At 43.5% G+C, this 18,175-nt stretch overlaps 1 protein-coding gene across 1 annotated transcript in view; it reads left to right on the top strand.

Annotated features, from left to right (window-relative positions):
- EIF2B4 (eukaryotic translation initiation factor 2B subunit delta) overlaps nt 1-18,175 on the top strand; it is an 88,022-nt gene that overhangs the window by 57,721 nt on the left and 12,126 nt on the right. Inside the window, exons 9-11 of the mRNA XM_086928160.1 lie at nt 12,840-12,942; nt 13,729-13,856; nt 14,411-14,588. Of these exons, the coding sequence (XP_086784286.1) occupies nt 12,840-12,942; nt 13,729-13,856; nt 14,411-14,588 (409 nt within the window). The remainder of the gene's footprint in view (nt 1-12,839; nt 12,943-13,728; nt 13,857-14,410; nt 14,589-18,175) is intronic.

Genomic DNA, 18,175 nt, shown 5'->3' with positions numbered 1-18,175 from the left:
AACTAAATTACATGTAGCTGATTAAGTGGCTGCCTGTGCCCAATCTCTGCATGCTTACTCTCCTGAGCTGGCCTGCTTCGACATCAGTGAAAGAGCCATTGGTCTCATCAAATAAGATCAAACATCTCAAACACTAGTGTGCCTTTCTGCAGGCATAATGTCACACTAATCTTTTTAAGATGATGTCAAAGACAGTTATAAGTGCCTTATAGCTTAACACAACAGATGAGATTACAGTAAACCTTAATGGGCAAGCCATAATAAAATATAACATTATAAATTCTTGCGATGCTTATTTTTGGGGGACAAAGTACGAAAAGAGGATGGCAACATAGTTTATCAAGTTGAATTTCAAAAGAAGTGGATAAATGAAAGGGCATGTGTAACCAGCACTGGGGAGGAACTGGACCCAGCAAATTGCTGATATGCAAGGTGTTAATGTACACCAGCAGGAGGTGGTGTGAGGGGAAAAAATTGAAATGGGGGGGGTGGAGGGTAATAACAATTTACAGAAAGCTTGCTGTGTACTATCCTATTTTTGACTTTTGGATATAATTCCAAGGTTAGTATAGGTGCACACTATTTGTGACGTAAGAAGTGGTGGCAGCTGCTCAAAAAGAAGGAACACATTTTTAGATTTGTATACATGAGTTTTATGTTTGTGCGTAAGTAAGCATTGTACCTTTCGCCATTCAGTCAAATTATCGTTGTCACCGTAACTCTTGAAGGCATTATGGGAATATAGATCAATCTATTAGGCTGGAAAAGCGAAATGCACTAACTAGAAAAAGAAAAGCTTTCAGTTTAAAACCTAATATAATCTATGGAATTAACAAGTAGTTTGAAATTCAAACATTCCATTTTTTACATTTCTCGAATACTGCATCTTCCTTTTGCAAGTATTCACCTATGTTGTAAATGACCTTAACGCTACTACTCACACCTCTTGATTTCATCACTTAACCATTGCTGCTGTGTTCCTTAACCCGCACACCATACCCTTTGCTTGCCCTACCCCTTTACCTAAAACTAAGACTCTCTCCACTCCATCAATACACATGACCTTTACCTCATTTTGAACCATTAACCTAATCTTCACCTCTAAGACTAACCCAATTTATATATGTTTTAAACTTTTTGGACCTTGTCTCATACAATCTGCTTTTTTCGAACTTGAAATGTATGTATTTCTTACAATTTTATTAGTTTTTTAAATCTAATACAAATGGATTTTTCTCTGTACCCCACCATTATTTCAGATAATTTATTTCATAGGTATTTCAAATTTCTCGAATTTTAAATATTTTCCTAAAATGTCAGTTTGCAAAGCAGTCCTCCAAGGTAGCTGTATGGTGTCTTGTGTTTGAGGCAAAACACCTTCTTTCTTAGCTTTAGTTTTTTTAGAGGGCATAAACACACTATCTCCATACTTAACACTTGTAGAATACTTCCATATTAATTGTCAAAACAGCACCTTTATTTCTGAAAATGAAAGGTATCAAAGTTTACATTTCGTCGAACATAAGTGCTATTAATCTTGGCTTGTATTTTAACTTGGGTAACCCGTGCTTGTTTGTGCAAGTCCTAAAATAACTGACCGTAGTCTATCTTGGCGTAAGTAAATATCCACTCAAGATGCAGTATTCTTCTTACATGAAGGCCTGTTATTATTCATAGACGTAGCATATTCTTGAACAGTTTGCATATTGTTTTACTCTAAAAATTATGGGGGAGTACCGATTGTGGTTTCTAATTGTAAACACATAAGAGGCCACCTGTTTTCAGTTTACGTTACAGATTGCATGCGTAGAAATGCTATAGTCTTCTTTCGTGAACGAAAATATGGATTGGTAGCTCTTCTCCCATGAATAAGATTTGAGTAGAGTTGTGCTTCCAATTGTGCGTGTTTTATGCCTCTTGTGTGAAGGCTGTGGTGTTTGAGTGAAGAGGAGCGCAAGTTGCTTTAGTTTGTATCTAATTAGTTTATGGACCATGTGTCTGTTCTGTTGTGCTTTTGAGGGTCAGGTGTGTGGAGTAACTGTTTTTTTTAAGTGGCAGTAATAGTTGTTTTCTCTTGACGTGTCATGATGTCTGAACCTAGGCTATGAAGTCTCTCTCTAGTCTAGGGTTGTAGACTTTTGCGTGGTCAACTACAGCTGTGTGTAGCCTGCAGCCTTTTAGGTATCTGTGGTGTCACTGTGTTACAGAGCCCGTTGACTGCTTTAGCGTGTTGGATGGTGTGTGCAGTTCCCAGACGGTTGGTGATTCCAAGGGGTTAGAGTGTTGTAAGACGTCAGGTGTAGGGAGCTACTAGACTTGTTCAAGTGTCTGTAGTGTTTACTGTCAATCTGGGGTACGAGGCCTCCAGACTGATGTAGCTTGACTTGGGTATGAGCCCAAGTCAAGACTATAAGGCATGGAAGACTTGTAGACTTCATCCTGTAGTTGTGCACATAAGTAATCTATTGTGTCAGACGTAGGGTATGAAGACCCTGATGTGATGCATCAGTTTCAAGGTCAGTCAACTTAATGGCACCCTTGTCGTATAATTCTTTGTGTTTATGTATAATGGTTGGATGGATTAATTGTTTGATGTTGCTGGTTGTGTAAGTAATGATAGGTGTGTAGTAGTGAATGCGCTGGAATCTGGTGATGACAGTAATTGGTCGTCAATGGATCTAAGTGAATGAGATGTTTGGAATGAAGTGCATCTTGCTTTTATTGAGAAGACATTTTTTGTTGTACAAAGGAAGTGCATGATGTCTAGGTGCGAGGTGTTTGCATGCTCGAGTAAGAAAACTGGAAGATGGAATGTGTGCTGCATAATTGCCAGTGTGTGTTTATCACCAGGAGTCAGCCAGGAACTTGATTAGGGGAAGGGTTAACCGTACTTTAACATTGAAATAGACTGGTGAACTGGACCGTCCTACGTGCAGACAGTGAATCTTCCATCGCCTAGTCATCTTGGCTGTGTACTACAAGAGTGTACCCCATGTGAATTGGAAATGGAGGTACAGGTGTTAAAGGTAATATATTTGTTATGCTTGGTCAGTCTGTGGAACATTGGGCAGATATGATGCAATAGAAGGCTGGGGTTGCACACATTGTATGTGGGTTGGAGGACACTAATCCACCTTCCCTGGATGTATACACAGCATTTTTGATCCTTTGTGTTATTATAGTATCGACAATGGCGATTGTGGAGTTCTGTATGGTTCAACTACATTTTCATTGATAATGTTATTAGGGCGAGGCCTCTCAGACAGCGCAGCTGTCTGGGTGCAAAGACATACTAGGGTCATGCTGTAAACTTCCCTAGAAATACATTCCACCCATTGCTTCCCGTTGGCTTGGTGTTTTTGTAACTCACATTTCCATGCTTCCTATTTGCTGGCTTTATTTGTTTTTGCTGTACATCATGTATTTGTTCCTCCCACCTCTCACGCTGGCACCTTGTATTCTTCCACGACTGCTTGCTTACTAGAAACTTTTTTTTTTCATGAGACACTCCAAGAGAGTACATGCATGTTTCAGTTGTCTCCTGTGTGGTAGTTCACAGCAGTAAATATTCTGTATTTCTTTGAAAAGATTTCCTAACTCCTGTCTTTCTGCTTGACTGATCCTGCTCATCTCTACGAGTAAATCAATCTGGAATGCCTGTGATGAACAATTTTATGTCTACAAGATTGTTTATTTTGGTCAGTGCTGTTTACTAATAGCATGACTTAAAAATTCCTCTTCCACAATTTCAGCCCATGCCGTTGTTATTGGACGTAGGGGAATGAAGGGTGCTGAAGCACCCCCAAAATAACAATGCTGGACTTCAAAGGTTAATGAGTAACAAATAGGCCTTTAACATTTTGTTTTTCTCTGGACACATTTGCTGTGCAAAGACCGGTCAAATGTTAGGCTATGTCTTCCAGGGAGCTTGGTGTTAACTTTTCTTTCTCTGACTGCAAGGGGAGAGGATTTATGTGATCATCTTGCTTGGTACTGGAGGTGTGAAAGGAAAGACTTTTGGATTTTGTTTTTTTTCTAGCGCACAGCAAATTGTTATATTTGTCAATGCTTAGTTTTTTTGGGCCCTGTTTGACAAATGTCCATGAGATTTGACACACATTTAGTGAAACTAGCTAAGTTTTGTCTTGCCAGCCTTCGTGCTGATCTGTGTATGGGGAAAATGTTAAGGGAAAAGGGGAGGCCAAAGATATGCATTTTCAATTTTAGCTTCTTGGGAAATTTATCTATCGGCTGCATTAAAAACCAGTAAACGGAATTACACAAATTTTGGCATAAAAGTAGAACTTTACTCAGAATTTTATATTTTATTTATTAAATTGGAGTAAATCCATGCAATAGTTTTTGAGATATTGGCATTTGAAAAAGAGGTTAGTGCACTTGAAAGGATTCATTCTATTGTGTATGTTGGCCGTTAATACTTTCAAGTAAACTCTTGACTTCTGTCAGTCACATTAAAATTTTTCATGAAATGTTAATGCGTGATAACAGGCTTGAATTTACTATTGATCATTTGAAATTCACAAATTCAGCCAAACTTGGAAGTTTTGCATGTGAAAAAAAGTTCCCATAGAAAAGAGAAGACTCCCATTATCCGTTCCAGGTTACAACGGGGAGCAGGCAGATAAGGGTGGAAAAACACCACAATACAGAGACCAAGCATTGGGTGAAAGAATTCCCCAAAACTGAGAACATTTAGCCACCATTTTGTGTTCAGAAACTGGTGCCATTTACCCAAGCTTGCAGTGAATTTGTGACTTTCACAAAGTCAAAAAAGAATACATATTTAGGAACCACTTGAGCAAGATTGTGCGGTAGGGTGGATAATGAAAAGAAGACATATGTCAATGGGATTCAATAAAAAACTCTTGCATGCAGTATGATGTTGTGAATAAATAAAATCTGAAAGCTTAAAAACAAGAATTTTAAGAAAATCACGAATTTCAAAAAGGGGAAAAAAGGCTGAGGTCATCAGGCTTGTGGTTGGCTGCAGGGCCTTGTTGGGTGTACTGACCTAAGACCAGACATGAGTGCAACTCCTGTTGTGCGCTGTAGACAGCAGTTCGCCATGGTGTTTGTGCACAGAGGCAGTGGCCCCACATTCAACCTCTAGAAACCCTATAAATTCACTGAAATCACAAATATAAAAGAACACACTGGTTCAGGCCGTGTAAACACTAACATTTGAAATCAAAATCTACACGCCTCAGAAATTCCTCACTTTTTTTGTTTTTTTTATAAACATTTTTTATTCTTTTCCAGTGTAGCAAACATACACGTTGACATGCAATACGACATTAGTGCTATGAAACTTTAGATGTACAGTTGTACATAATAATCGCAGTTCAAAATTACGTTTTCCGTTGCGGTACTCCACTGTGCACCCCCCTACGGTCAGTAACTCGTCTGTATCAGTCCCATTCCCCCTCCTCCTCTTCGTCAGAGCTGGCATCATCGTCTTCTGGCAACGAGTCACATATGTCCCCTCTATACACATTCCAAAAAGTCCAGACTTTGTTCCATTTACGAGGGCAAGCCCTAGTCACATACACTGCTCGTTCTGTCAACATCAATAAATCCATGTTCCTGCTCCATTGCGCCAATGTGGGTAACTCCGAAGCGCCCCATTTTTGTGCTATATCCCTCTTTGCCACCATAATAGCCAATATTCCCCATATTTGACCATACCTGGATAAGTCATTCGGAACCCAAATATTCAAAATACATTTACGTGGCTCTGGTATCAGTGAGACCTTCAGTACTTGTGAAACAGTGCACATCACCTGTCGCCAGTAGTTAGTTATGAATGGGCAGTCCCAGAGGGTATGGAGTAACGTACCTTCTTCACCACAGCCCCAAAGACAATAGGGATGTGGAGCTCTTTGCCTGTGTAGTGTAGTCCTAGTGTAGTAAATGCGGTGTAAAATCTTTAGCTGTACTATTCTGAACCTAGCCGAAATGCCCACTTCTCTTGGATGCCAGCGCTTCGTTCCATTCCTTATCCTCCATGTCGCCCAGTTCTTCCTCCCACCCTTCCTGCAATTTTAGTGTAGGGTCTACTAAGTTATATTTATTAATTTTTTGTAGGTAAGTGAAGTGGCACTGCGCTGCATGTAGTCAGTGAGCAACCTATCCTCTAGCGGAGAGGATTCCGGGACTTCGTTGTCTACCGGGATGGTCTGGAGTAATGCGTGCCTGATTTGCACGTACCTGTAGGTTTCGTTTGGCCCTAGATCGTATTGTTGCTGGAGCAGGGCGAACGGGATTACTGTCCCCTTGTCCCATAAGTCTCCCACCGCGGATATTCCAATATTATCCCATTCTGTAAACCCCTTACTCCTCCTCAACCGCCCCAATGCCTTGGTGTCCCAGAGTGGGGTGAGCTTAGTGATGGTTCCCCTCCAACCCAATTTCGTCTGTGCTGTGTGCCATATTGGGGCCATATGCTTTGCCGGTCCGAGCAATTTCGCTGCCTGGCTTCTGTTATAAAGCACTGAGAGCATGCTGTCTGTGCCTAATTGCGTCCTGTCAGCTCTGTAGGCTGGGTCATCCTGCGGAGCATGAATCCACTGGTTGACAATTTTGAGCTGGGCAGCCCAATAGTACAGTTGCAGGTTGGGCAATGCAATTCCCCTCTCATACCAACTTCTGTTCAGTTTGATATGGGCAATGCGTGCCAGTCGGTTACTCCATAGTAGATTGGATACCAGCGTTGTTACCTGCTGACAGTATCGTGGAGCGACCGGGTAGGGGGTGTTCTCAAGGGCGTAGAGAAACCGTGGAAGAGCCATCATCTTGTAGAGCGCTGCTCTACCGGGAGCGTTAATGGTAATAACGCCCAGTGCCTGAGATCATTGCGCAGCCCGTCCAGGGGTGGTTTCAAATTTTTTTTTCATGAATTCAGTCTGATCACCGGTGATATATATACCAAGATATTAGAAGGAGACCGTGTCTAGTATAAGCGGGCAGTCCACTGTGAGCCAGGGCGCTGGCCTCCTCAGAACGTACAATACGGATTTCGACCAATTCAGGGTGTACCCCGACGTTTTCCCATAGGCATCACAGAGTGTGAGGAGTGCTGGTATACTATTTTCCGGATCTGTCAAATACACCAACATGTCGGCGTAAAGTGACACACCATCCTCCCATCCTTCCTTCCAGCTAAGCCCTTTCAATAACGGCGTGGTTCTAATCAGTGTCGCTAGTGGTTCCAAGACGAGAGCAAATAATAAGGGTGTGAGGGGACATCCCTGCCGGGTCCGGGTCAACTGGATTGTGCGTGAGATATGGCCGTTGGCTGCGATATGAGCCACTGGGTTGGCGTATAGAAGGCGTATTCACGCTATGAACTTGGGGCCAAATCACATGTGGGACAGGACCGCGAAGAGGTGCCCCCATTCCACCATATCAAATGCCATTCTGGCATCTAGCGAAAGGATCACGGCCGGTTCTAGTAATAACGGGGCTCGCGCCAAAACTCCATGGACACGTCTGAGACTGAAAGCGGTGCTCCTATTCGGCATAAAACCCGATTGATCAGGGTGTATCAGTAGGGGGAGATGAGCCATTAATCTAGTGGCTAAAAGCTTCGCAGGGATTTTCGCTTCTGCATTGAGAAGCGGAATTGCGCGATAAGATGCGCAGTCTGTCGGCGGCTTACCAGTCTTCGGAATCGCCACTATCGTCGCTGTCCGCTGATCCAGCGGGAGTTCTGCTTTCGTTAGACTCTCCGTGTACATTGCTAGCAGTGGCGGGCTAAGTGTGTCAGACATGAGTTTGTACCATTCTATGGGGATCCCACTGGGGCCCAAGGCTTTCCCGGATTGTCTTGCGCGTATCGCCAGTTGTATTTCATAGATAGTGAGGTCTGCTTCTAGCTCTTGGACCGCTGCCTGTGTAAGTGTCTGTGTTGCGATGTGACTGAGGGAGTCCATGGCTGCACCCTCCGTGACTTCTCTGTCAGGGGTATATACCCTCTCGAAGTGATCTGCCAGCGCGTCTACAATCTCTTCGGGGTGTGTCTGGATTTGCCCCTCGCTAGTGTGCAATTGCTGTATGCCTCTATTGCACACCCCCTTTCTATCCAGCCAGGCTAACATTTTCCCGGCCTTGTCTCCCACATCGTATACTTTGTGGGCTGTTGCCGAGATGTCGCCTAGTACCTGCTGTCTGAGATGTTCCCTATGCTGCCGCTGGTGTAACTGCAAGGTGTGTGCTGATTCCGCAGTGGGAGCCGCCATATGGGCTATATTCGCTGCGTGTAAGGACAATTACAACTCTGAGAGTTCCCTTCATTGTGACTTTTTGTACCCCGCAATGGACGCCATTGCTTGCCCTCGGAGGACCGTTTTGTACGCTTCCCAAAGAATCGAGGGAGAGGTCACTGATGTTTCATTTTCGGTAAAGTAAAATTTAGTTTTTTTTTCAGATCTTTCTTTATCGTGGGGATCTTCAGAAAGTTAGGATATATGGGGTATATTCTCTTACGTGTCTTCTCTTGGCTGGAGAGAGTCAGTATTATCGGTGAGTGGTTGGATATTCCCCTGGGCAGGATCTCTATGGTGTCTACAGCGTGCATACCATTCCCAAGTAGTAAGAAATAGTCTATTCTAGATAAGCTGTTGTGTATTGCTGCATGGTGGGGTGTTTGTGTCGCCAGATATCTCCCAGGCCCAAGGCCTCTAGGAAGCCTTGGAAATTGGAAGGACCAGGTGCGTGAGCCTGTACCGGAAATTTATCCAACCCTGGGTCCACCACCGAGTTAGTCTCCCCTAATGATCGTGTCTCCCGCCGGGAGATAGTAGAAACTCTCCCAATGCCGGCAGGGCTACTGTTTGAAGCGCCGGTGGTATGTAAACTGATACTACATTTATGAATCGACCCTCCCACTGCCCATGTATTGCTGCGAAACGTCCTTGATCTTCTACTTTGTGCTGCAGAAAAATTAACAGGGAGGTTGAGTCTCGCCGGGAATAACATCGAGTAAGTCAGTTCTTTTGCTCGCAAGGCTTTCTTGACCTCTGTGAAGGTTTTCCGACGACGGGCCACTTCGGCTGTGTATTCCGGAAAGAAGGTAATCGTGGAGTTATGTATTTTGATTGGTGGCGAAGTCCAAGCTGATTGAAGCATGGCATCCCTGTCTCTGTCCCTGAAGTTGAACAGTCTTGCCAACACCGGCCGCGGGTACCCTGTGTGCTCTCTCAACTGAAAAGAAATGGGACAGCCCTTTGGTTTGCAGCTTGGTCTTGATTAGCTCTTCGACATACAGGTCCATCACCCGCTTGCCCTCCGATTCCGGCACTCCTAGGATGCGCATGTTGTTTTGTCTCGAGCGCCCTTCCTGATCGTCCAATTTCTCCTGAAGCTGTTTATTTGAGGCTTCCATGCGTTCCATTGGCAGCTGCAACTCTGAGGTGTCTTCTACCAGGGCCTTCGTGACCACCTCTACTTGTGTCACCCGCTCTGTTATTTTATTAAAGTCTGCTCGCAACAGACTAACATCAGTGGAGATCGATCCCACCGTCACTGTACATTGGACAACGTCTTCATTATGTCTTCCAACGTCACTTTTTTGGCTCCGGGCCTTTCCCTGAGAAGGCACATTGGTTTTTTAATTAATCAATATAACAACCGTTAATTAATAACATATATGGAGGGTTTTTAGGAGGATGTCCAAAAGTGAAAAACGATTCCCGTTTCAGGAAGGGTGAACAGGCGATTTTGCTTGACGCCATCGGGTATCGTCCCGATCTGGATGTTGCCATTGTGCAACCGCATAATTAAATTGAACATTCATATATTCAACTCGGCAGTGGACCACTAACATTAAAGAGCATACCTGTAATATCGGGTGCCGCCTTGACTGCCATATTGATGTATTCAGTACTCATCCTACTAGAGACTGTTTAATTACACCACTACAGTGTACCCGGCTGGGTCAACTGTAAGTGTATTTATTTATTTATTCCATCACATATGGTGTTCTATCCCTATCTTAATATCAGTTGGCCAACGTGCTTTGAAACAATCAGAAGTCCCCCACACCTCTCTAGTCCTGAAGAGACCCACTATACTAATTGGGTCGAAACGCCGTCGACGCCCTTAGAAAACGAACCCTAGAAACAGTGGATAGGATTCATGATAGTCATTGGGACATATATTCTTGTCTTTTTTTATCAAATAGCTGGTCGTTTTCTAATTCCTTTGTATAATAATCCCCTTAGAAACCCTACATAATTCACTTTGTAAATGGTATTTTATGTTTGTTTTTTGGTTCTGTTAATACACTTTGGGTCACATCTGCACTTTTTGTATTTAAAACACTATATGTATAAATGTAAATTGAATAATTCAAATGGTTTGAAAAAATGAAATATAAATGATGATTCAACATCTTACTGTGTAGAGTTTCTTTCACTTTTGGACATCCTCCTAAAAACCCTGAATATATGTTATTAATTAACGGTTGTTATATTGATTAATTAAACAACCAATGTGCCACGTGAACCATTGTTTCTGATACATAGTTCATACCCTGGTTCTCCTGTGAGTAGGGTTTCCTTGTCTCTGTTTGACTTTCCCTGTGGAGGGGCGTCCCTCTGTCTGCGACGTACCAGTCTTTTCATAGGCGTACTTGTCTAGTTTCGCCTGCGTCGCGGCGTTCCTCCGTCCCCTGCCCGCCATGGTTGTCGTAGTCTGTGTCGCAGGGTATGGGTACTCCTCCACCAGTTCGCGTCTTGTTCTAGGGAGCTTCTATCCTGTATCGTTGCGGATAGCACAGTGTAAGGGGGACCGTCCACGAGGTGGGTTATGACAGTATTTTGCACGGTACCTCAGTTTTTCTGGTCGCCAGTGATGTCAACGTCTTGTTGCTGCTTGGGGTTATTGATGTGGATTCGCCGTAGGTAGGCGCTGTTTGTTTATCTCCTTTTAGATAACTAGATATTGCGAGCCCACTGCACCTGGGCCGATTTACAGGCTGCGTCTTCCACTGGGTTTGTCACGTAAGTGCTGCCTCATGACACTATCATTCAAGATAATGGTGGCTAAGTGTGATTATAGTGATCCTTACCGCAAACTACAGCTCTCGATCAGAACAATGAGGCACTCCGCCAGCGGTGCTCCCGAGTCCGTCTGTGGGCCTCCCCACGCTGCCTTTCGAACCGGTATGTCAACCGGGCGCCACACGTCCCCCCCCTTGCGCCGTAATAGTTAGATGCGGTTCAGTTCGTCCGGTGCTGGCTGTCATACAGGTACTGCCACGATCCCGTAGAGCCCACACCTCCTCTGGACCTCCTGCGCGTGTTCAGGCTGTGGCCGCGCAGCGCCCGGTCACCGGCGATCGTTTTTCCTTGGGGGGGGGGGGGGAGGAGAGGGGGTGAAGCAGGCGTGCGTGACGATGTTCCCACCATGCGAGTGCCTTCGTTACGTATCCCCCCGCAAATAAGTCCGGCCGCCGAGTCTCTGACCCCGGGGCGCGATTTATGTCACCGCTGCGTGGTTCAGGTCCAATGTCAGCCAGAACTCCGGATTATTATTTGTGCGGGTCGCGTGAAGCTCGTGCCCCTAGCTCCGCTTCTTCGCAGGTCGTGCCGCTCCAAGGATCGCTATCGCCATCAGCACCAGCGCTGACTTCCGGTCTCCCTCCACTTCCGTTCGGGCAATTTGGCACCCGAGCCCGGCGTTGCTAGCGTGCGGACAGGCCCCCTCCGGACACCTGCAGTTTCGCCCTGCTCCCGGTATCGGTCGTGCACCGGAGTTACTTCGGACGGTGCCGCTTGGTCTCCCACCGCGGGATCTATCGCCAGAGGTAAGTTTGGGTCGGATCAGTGGTCGGATTTCTGTGACGGAGCCGCTTTGCCCACCGAGCTCCTACGCTACACAGCCACCATGTTTGGCTGCTAGCCACGCCCCCCGAAATTCCTCACTTTTAAGCCAGTTATGGTTCTGTATACTTGCTGTTATCTCAAGCTTCTGCCACAAACAATAACTCTCTCCTAAATGAGCTGCTTGTGAACTCACAATATGTATACCAATAAACAACTGGACGTATCAAAATATCATTGAATATAATCTATAATAAAATTGTACTGCATCCATGTCAAAAGTAAGGCGATATGTAATGTCACTAGTGATTTTAGTCAATATTAAAATGGTTCCTGGAGTGCAGCCAGACCCTAAGGTAGGCTGAGCAGGTAGGTTGTGCTGACCTTGATGGGACTCCTTATCTAGTTATTTAATTAGACAAACAGTAAAGCCCCTCTTTGTCCTGCCTGATTGAAAAACTAAGGAATTAATATTAAATATTTTACTTTTATCTTCAAGAGAGAGAGAGAATCAATAATATGCTATCTAGATCCTTTCAGAAAAGCAAGTATGAAATGCGAAGGTGATAGAAACCCTGGATGAAACCTAAATATCAGAGATAAGTGTCCAACCGATGGAGAATGCATCTGTAGCCAGAATAGATAGGTGGGCAACAGATACAGTGTAAGAAAAGGTTTTTAATCGGGGATTTTGGTTGTAACTTATCTACGCTGCAGACGTTGAGCACCCAATGTATGACTAGTAATTTTGTCTCACCCGCTCATTACTGCACTCATCTTGGTTGGTTTCGCTGATGTTTTTGTAAGGGCTTATTGTGTTTAACCTAATTAAAGAAGCAATGCTAAGAAAAACATCCTTTAATAGTCCTTTAGTAAGTATTGAATACCAAGCTGCAGAAAGTTGAAATAAAATTAATTGTAATCTATTGAACAAAAACATCTTCAGGAATATCTTGCTGGTATGAAAATTCTCTTCTATTTGTACCTTGCGTGCAGCTACCTGAACCAGTGCCGGCCACTGTCCGCCAGCATGGGGAATGCTATCAAATTTGTGAAGAAAGAAATTTCCAATATCCCGAGCACCATGAAGGAAGAGGAGGTAAAGTGGGCAGAGTATGCCGTGTGCATCCATACACTTCCAATAAAGGTAGCGATGAACTAGGCTGCGTTTAGGCTGATAGGCATGTGCATGTGCTGGATCATGGAGCTGTGAGCATGAATATAGTTCCTACCAGTTACAGGCCTCCTTGTAAGAGAAATCTCTTTACTAAAATGACTTTTTGCCCTGACTGTAAAATGCACATTTAAAAGGAATCACTCCACCCTCCGTTTCAGGGTCAATTTTCATCCAGAAATGACCTCCATCGACTCTCACCCTTTGTGGAGGAAAGACAAGTGTTAAAATAGAACGTGATATATTATGATAAACTTGTTTTAACTGAATGACTGGCAACTAGAAGAGCAACATAATCTGTCCACGTGCTTGCAGAACCTTGAGGACACACAGCAAAGGAAGGTGATCCAAAATACAAAAGCCACTTACCTTGAGTTGTGCTCAGTAAAATAACATATGGCTGCTGCAGAAACCTAGTGATGTTGTGAAACACAACCTATGATTGCTCAGGAATCAGGCATCCTCTTTCTACTCCACATTAGGGTTCCATACTGTCGGAATGCTTCGATTTTAATTCTTCACTTTTCCTGTTTAAGGGACATCACCAGAATTGAAATGCAAACTTTTGCATACCTCTAAAGACCAAGAAAGAAGCCTTTTTTAAAGTATGATCCCAGAGAGGTTTCCAAATGTCTAGAGGCAATGTGGAAATTGTCAGGGCTAGCATTAGTCCTTGATAGCTCTTAGATTTTTTATTCCTTTTTTTTGCAGGCAAAAAGAATACTTAAAGAATCAATCCAAGAGTACATCAGGGAGAAGATTGTTCTAGCATCAAAAGCCATCTCTAAATATGCCTTGGAGAAAATCAGTGACCAAGATGTAATCCTGGTGTTTGGGTGGTAAGTATTGTTAAATGTGTGGGGAATGGCTGCTCCAGCCCCTCAAGTGGCTTGCTGCTTTTTTTCGTAGGCGCTAGGCTTTCCTAGATGTAGGGTGAGGGATTGACTCAGATAAATATGGAAGCAAATGAAGAAGGGACATAGAGAAAGATTGAACGAACATGGAGTAAAAAACATGGGGTTTTTAATGTGCAGAGTGCCTCCGGGTATGGATCGGCACAGTAGTAAGATAGGAAGGGCTCAAACATGGACTGTGATGGAGCAACGATTGACGAGAAAGCTTACGCAGAGGTTTCAGTTGGGGGAACAGAGTAGGGACTGTTCACATGCCTGAGTTAGCATTACTTATCACAATAGAAGTGATAGCTGGATGAAATAAGTGCTGCAGGAGAATATATGGATTAGAGCTCTACTGTGAAGGGTGTGACGCGTGACGTGGCCGAGCATGCTATTAAGCAGGTAGGTAAAAGTGGGTAGAATGAAAGTGTAATGATGAAGCTCAATAAGATTTTAAAGAGTGAACACTCCTTTCACACTAATCTTGTCCTGCCCAGCTCATCCCTGGTGAACTATACATTGTGTGATGCTCATTCCCAAGGACGGAAATTCCGCGTGATTGTGGCAGACAGTCGGCCACGTTTGGAAGGGCGAGAAACGCTCCGCAGACTCGTGCGGCAAGGAATCCATTGCACCTATGTGATGATTACAGCCATATCATACATCCTGCCCGAGGTGAGTGCAATAATACAGGGCACATTCCATATGTGTTTCTGAACTGTGCACGGCAAGTTATGTTTAGGAGTTCTGTTAATGGTGAGGAAAATTGTAGTGGGGTGTGGAACTTTAGTGTGGGTGTTCTATTTCCTGAAAGTGCTTCTTTCACTCACAAGGACTAGAATACACTCTATTTTTGGACATGGCAGTTTTTCGCATTTAAAATAATGCATTGTCTACTGTCCCCAACCATGCCCTCCACATTCTTGTCCCAACAGTGAGATGGCTTGGGGCAGAGAAGGCCGTCAGTGTTGTTTCATGTGTTGTAGGTGAAATCTTTCCCAGTTCTGGTAGGGACAGAAGTATGTCGTGGCCACAGTCTGTGCTCATGTCTACGGGGTCAGAAGAACAAGCTACTTACTTTGGGAACTCATTTTCTGGTAGAAACACTAACTGCAGATTCCTCACATTGTGAATTTCCCCAGGTGCCAGACTGGATCTGTAAACCTTTTGGTAGCCGTTCCCTTGCACATCGGCAGGTGGCGTTGTGTGGCTCTGTATTGGATGCATCCCACCCCAGATGTGATGTCAGGCCCCCATATGTGCACCACCATCAATTTGTTTCTGATGTCTGCCTGTGCCGTCGTACATGGAGCCAATCGAATCAGAATATGATACACATTGCAGCCCCTGACAACAAGGCAACCCCGAGTTGAATTCGAAATACTTCCATTGAGCACCTGCAGCGACAGAAAATTAGTTTAAAAAGGAGCCTGTCTGCTCCAGAGTTCACTGAGTGTAAGAAAAGATACACTGTTACTTTGAGGAGCTAGGACCATCCCTTCCCAGCAAACACTGCACTGGCAGTTTGCCTCACAGCCTTAGTTCTTTTTGGAAAGCGGTACAATGTGTAGAAAAAGGTCCATATATAACAAGTGTATTGAAAACTGGGGAGGAGGGAGGGTTGTTTATAACTTTAGTGAAAATACCTACAATGCAGAACTAGGAATATAAGTAACTTTTCCTTCTGCATCGTAGGCTCCTCATTGATACTTATAAACACAGAATAGAATAGCAAGCATATCCCTGGCTCGCTGAAGTCAGTTTCAGTTTATAAACTTTATTCGACAGTTTAAAAAAACGTCATAAAAGTACACAAATAAAATCGTACATGTAACATTACACAGGGAAAATACATATCATCATGGGTTGATTTCAGGGCATACAGAAGTCAAGCAATAAAAAAAACAAAAAAATAGCTAAAAAACCATACATTTTCTTGCAGCAACAGATTTCAGGATAAAGGTCGCGATAAAAAAACACAGATCCGGGCTAGCAAGAGAAAATAATAATTTCATGGCATTTGAAGTAGAAGACACAGAATATTTTTTAAATAACGGTTTCAGATAAACAATACGTAGGGCTTTATAAAGGGGGCAGATTAACATGAAATGAAGGGTACTTTGTTTGGTTAGTCCATCACATGGACAAGCAGATGTTGGATAATTTTTCATTTTTGGAAAGGCCACAAGTTTGTGGACAATACCAAGTCTAAATCTGGATAGGACGAATTGGTGAGATTGCCTGTAGATTATTTTAAGATAGGTAGGCAGACCAGGACCCTCGTTTGCATTGGAGGAATAGAAAGCATGGGTTGAGTAGTTACTTGTATCTGCTTTCCGTTTATCGAATTTTACCCTCATAAATTCTTCTTTCACCTCCTTTTTGGATAAAGTAGTTACAATCTCGGGATCTTTACGTACATCCAAATCAAAGAGTTCTTTAAAAGTAGTGGTCACATACTTTATCCATGGTATATTCTTGAAATTATCCAAAAACAAACAATCTTTGATAATGCTCTTTGTGAAACTTGTTTCGTCCTTCAGCCAAATAGACCTCCATACCAGGAGAGGTCTCAATTCGATTAAATCGGCTATATGGTCCAACCTTAGTTCCTCGTGGACCAGGTAGTTAGATGCCGATGAAGGTAAACAAAGTAACCGTTTCAGAAACAAATTTTCCAGAATTTGCAAGTCTTTGTTAGACCCGTACCCCCATACCCCTGAACCATAAAGCGCTATTGATGAGCATCTGTGTCTATAAATATTTAACATTGCTGGAATCCGTCGGCTGCCCAGTTTATTGGCAAAACGGAAGACACCTAGTGAAGCCTTTCCCATCCTGGCTTTTATGTTAGTTTGTTCAGGTGTCCATGAGCCCCGACTGTTAAAAGTAATGCCCAGATAACAGAAGTTATCTACAACCTCAATTCTGTTATCTTTAAAATAGAAAGACTTAGGGTGATTCACCTTTTTGCCACAGACCATTATAAATGTTTTAGAGTTGTTAATTTTGAGTTTCTTGCCCTGAATAAAATCATAAAAACAGTTCACTAGCCGCTGGAGGCCGATTGGGGTTCTGGATAATAAAACAGTGTCGTCCGCATATAACAATACTGGAATTGGTAGGCCACCTGCTTGTGGTGCATCTGCTTGGACCTGTTTTAATTCTTGTTCCATGGAATTAATAAAAAGGGAAAAAAGCAAGGGGGCCAATACGCACCCCTGCCTAATGCCTGATTTTACCATAATCTTTCTCGTACACTCTCCTGCTGGTCCATATCGAATCTGTGTGGAAAGGTTGGAATATAACCTAGCTAAGAAATGGATAATAGCCGAGGGTGCTCCCATATCAAGAAGGGTTGTCCACAGCAGGGAATGATTCACCAGGTCGAAGGCACTAGAGAGGTCCGCAAAACAAAGGAATAAGGAGCCGGATTTGACCTTAGTATATTTACCTATTAAAAGGTTGAGGTTGACGCACTGGTCAATGGTCCCCAAACCCTTTCTAAAGCCATATTGGGATTGTGCCAGGCAAATTTTAACAGAAGACCATTAAGGGAAGTCCCATATGGGGAGTGTTGAAAATGTGCTAAATTCTCCCCCGAATCCCCATCAAACCCACAAACTGGGGTTTGAGAGTGCGGGCACGTTCTGATGTTGAAGTCCCCTCCCCATATGATGTCGTAAGATGTGTGGGATTTATTACAGATTTTATTTAAGAAGGCTTCCAGTTCGTCCACAACCAGGGTGCTGGTCGGATCAAATGTGTTATTGTAATGATTGATCAGTAAAGTGTTCCTACCCTTTTTGGCTTGTAATTCCAGAATTTGTGAATGTGTGCCAACAGTAGAATATGAACCTACAGTTATCGGGAGATCAACTGATATAAGAACAAGCAGGCCCCCCTTTGCCCTCCCCATAACAGATTCCTGGGCAACACAATTATAAGAAACAAAACCATCAAAATGAATGTCTATAGTGGACCATGTTTCCTGTAAACATAAAATATCAAACCCAAGAATAAGTTCCCTCCACCCTAGAGCCGAAGCTCTCTGACGCCAACCAGCAATATTCCAGCTCACCATGGAATACCCTTGATCACCTGAGGTAGATATCTCTTCTAAGGGAGAAATCATTGTACATCCCCTATCAGCAATAGCCTCATCGGGTGGTGAAAGGTGGACTTCAGATGGGTTATCGAGAGTTAAGGGGATCAGATCGGGTAGATCAGAAGTTATTTTGCCAACCGTTACTGGTAAGGTA

This window comes from Lissotriton vulgaris, chromosome 6 (genome assembly GCF_964263255.1).
Source record: "Lissotriton vulgaris chromosome 6, aLisVul1.2, whole genome shotgun sequence".
Classification (NCBI taxonomy): Eukaryota; Metazoa; Chordata; class Amphibia; order Caudata; family Salamandridae; genus Lissotriton; species Lissotriton vulgaris.
This window is presented reverse-complemented; position numbering and strand designations above follow the sequence as displayed.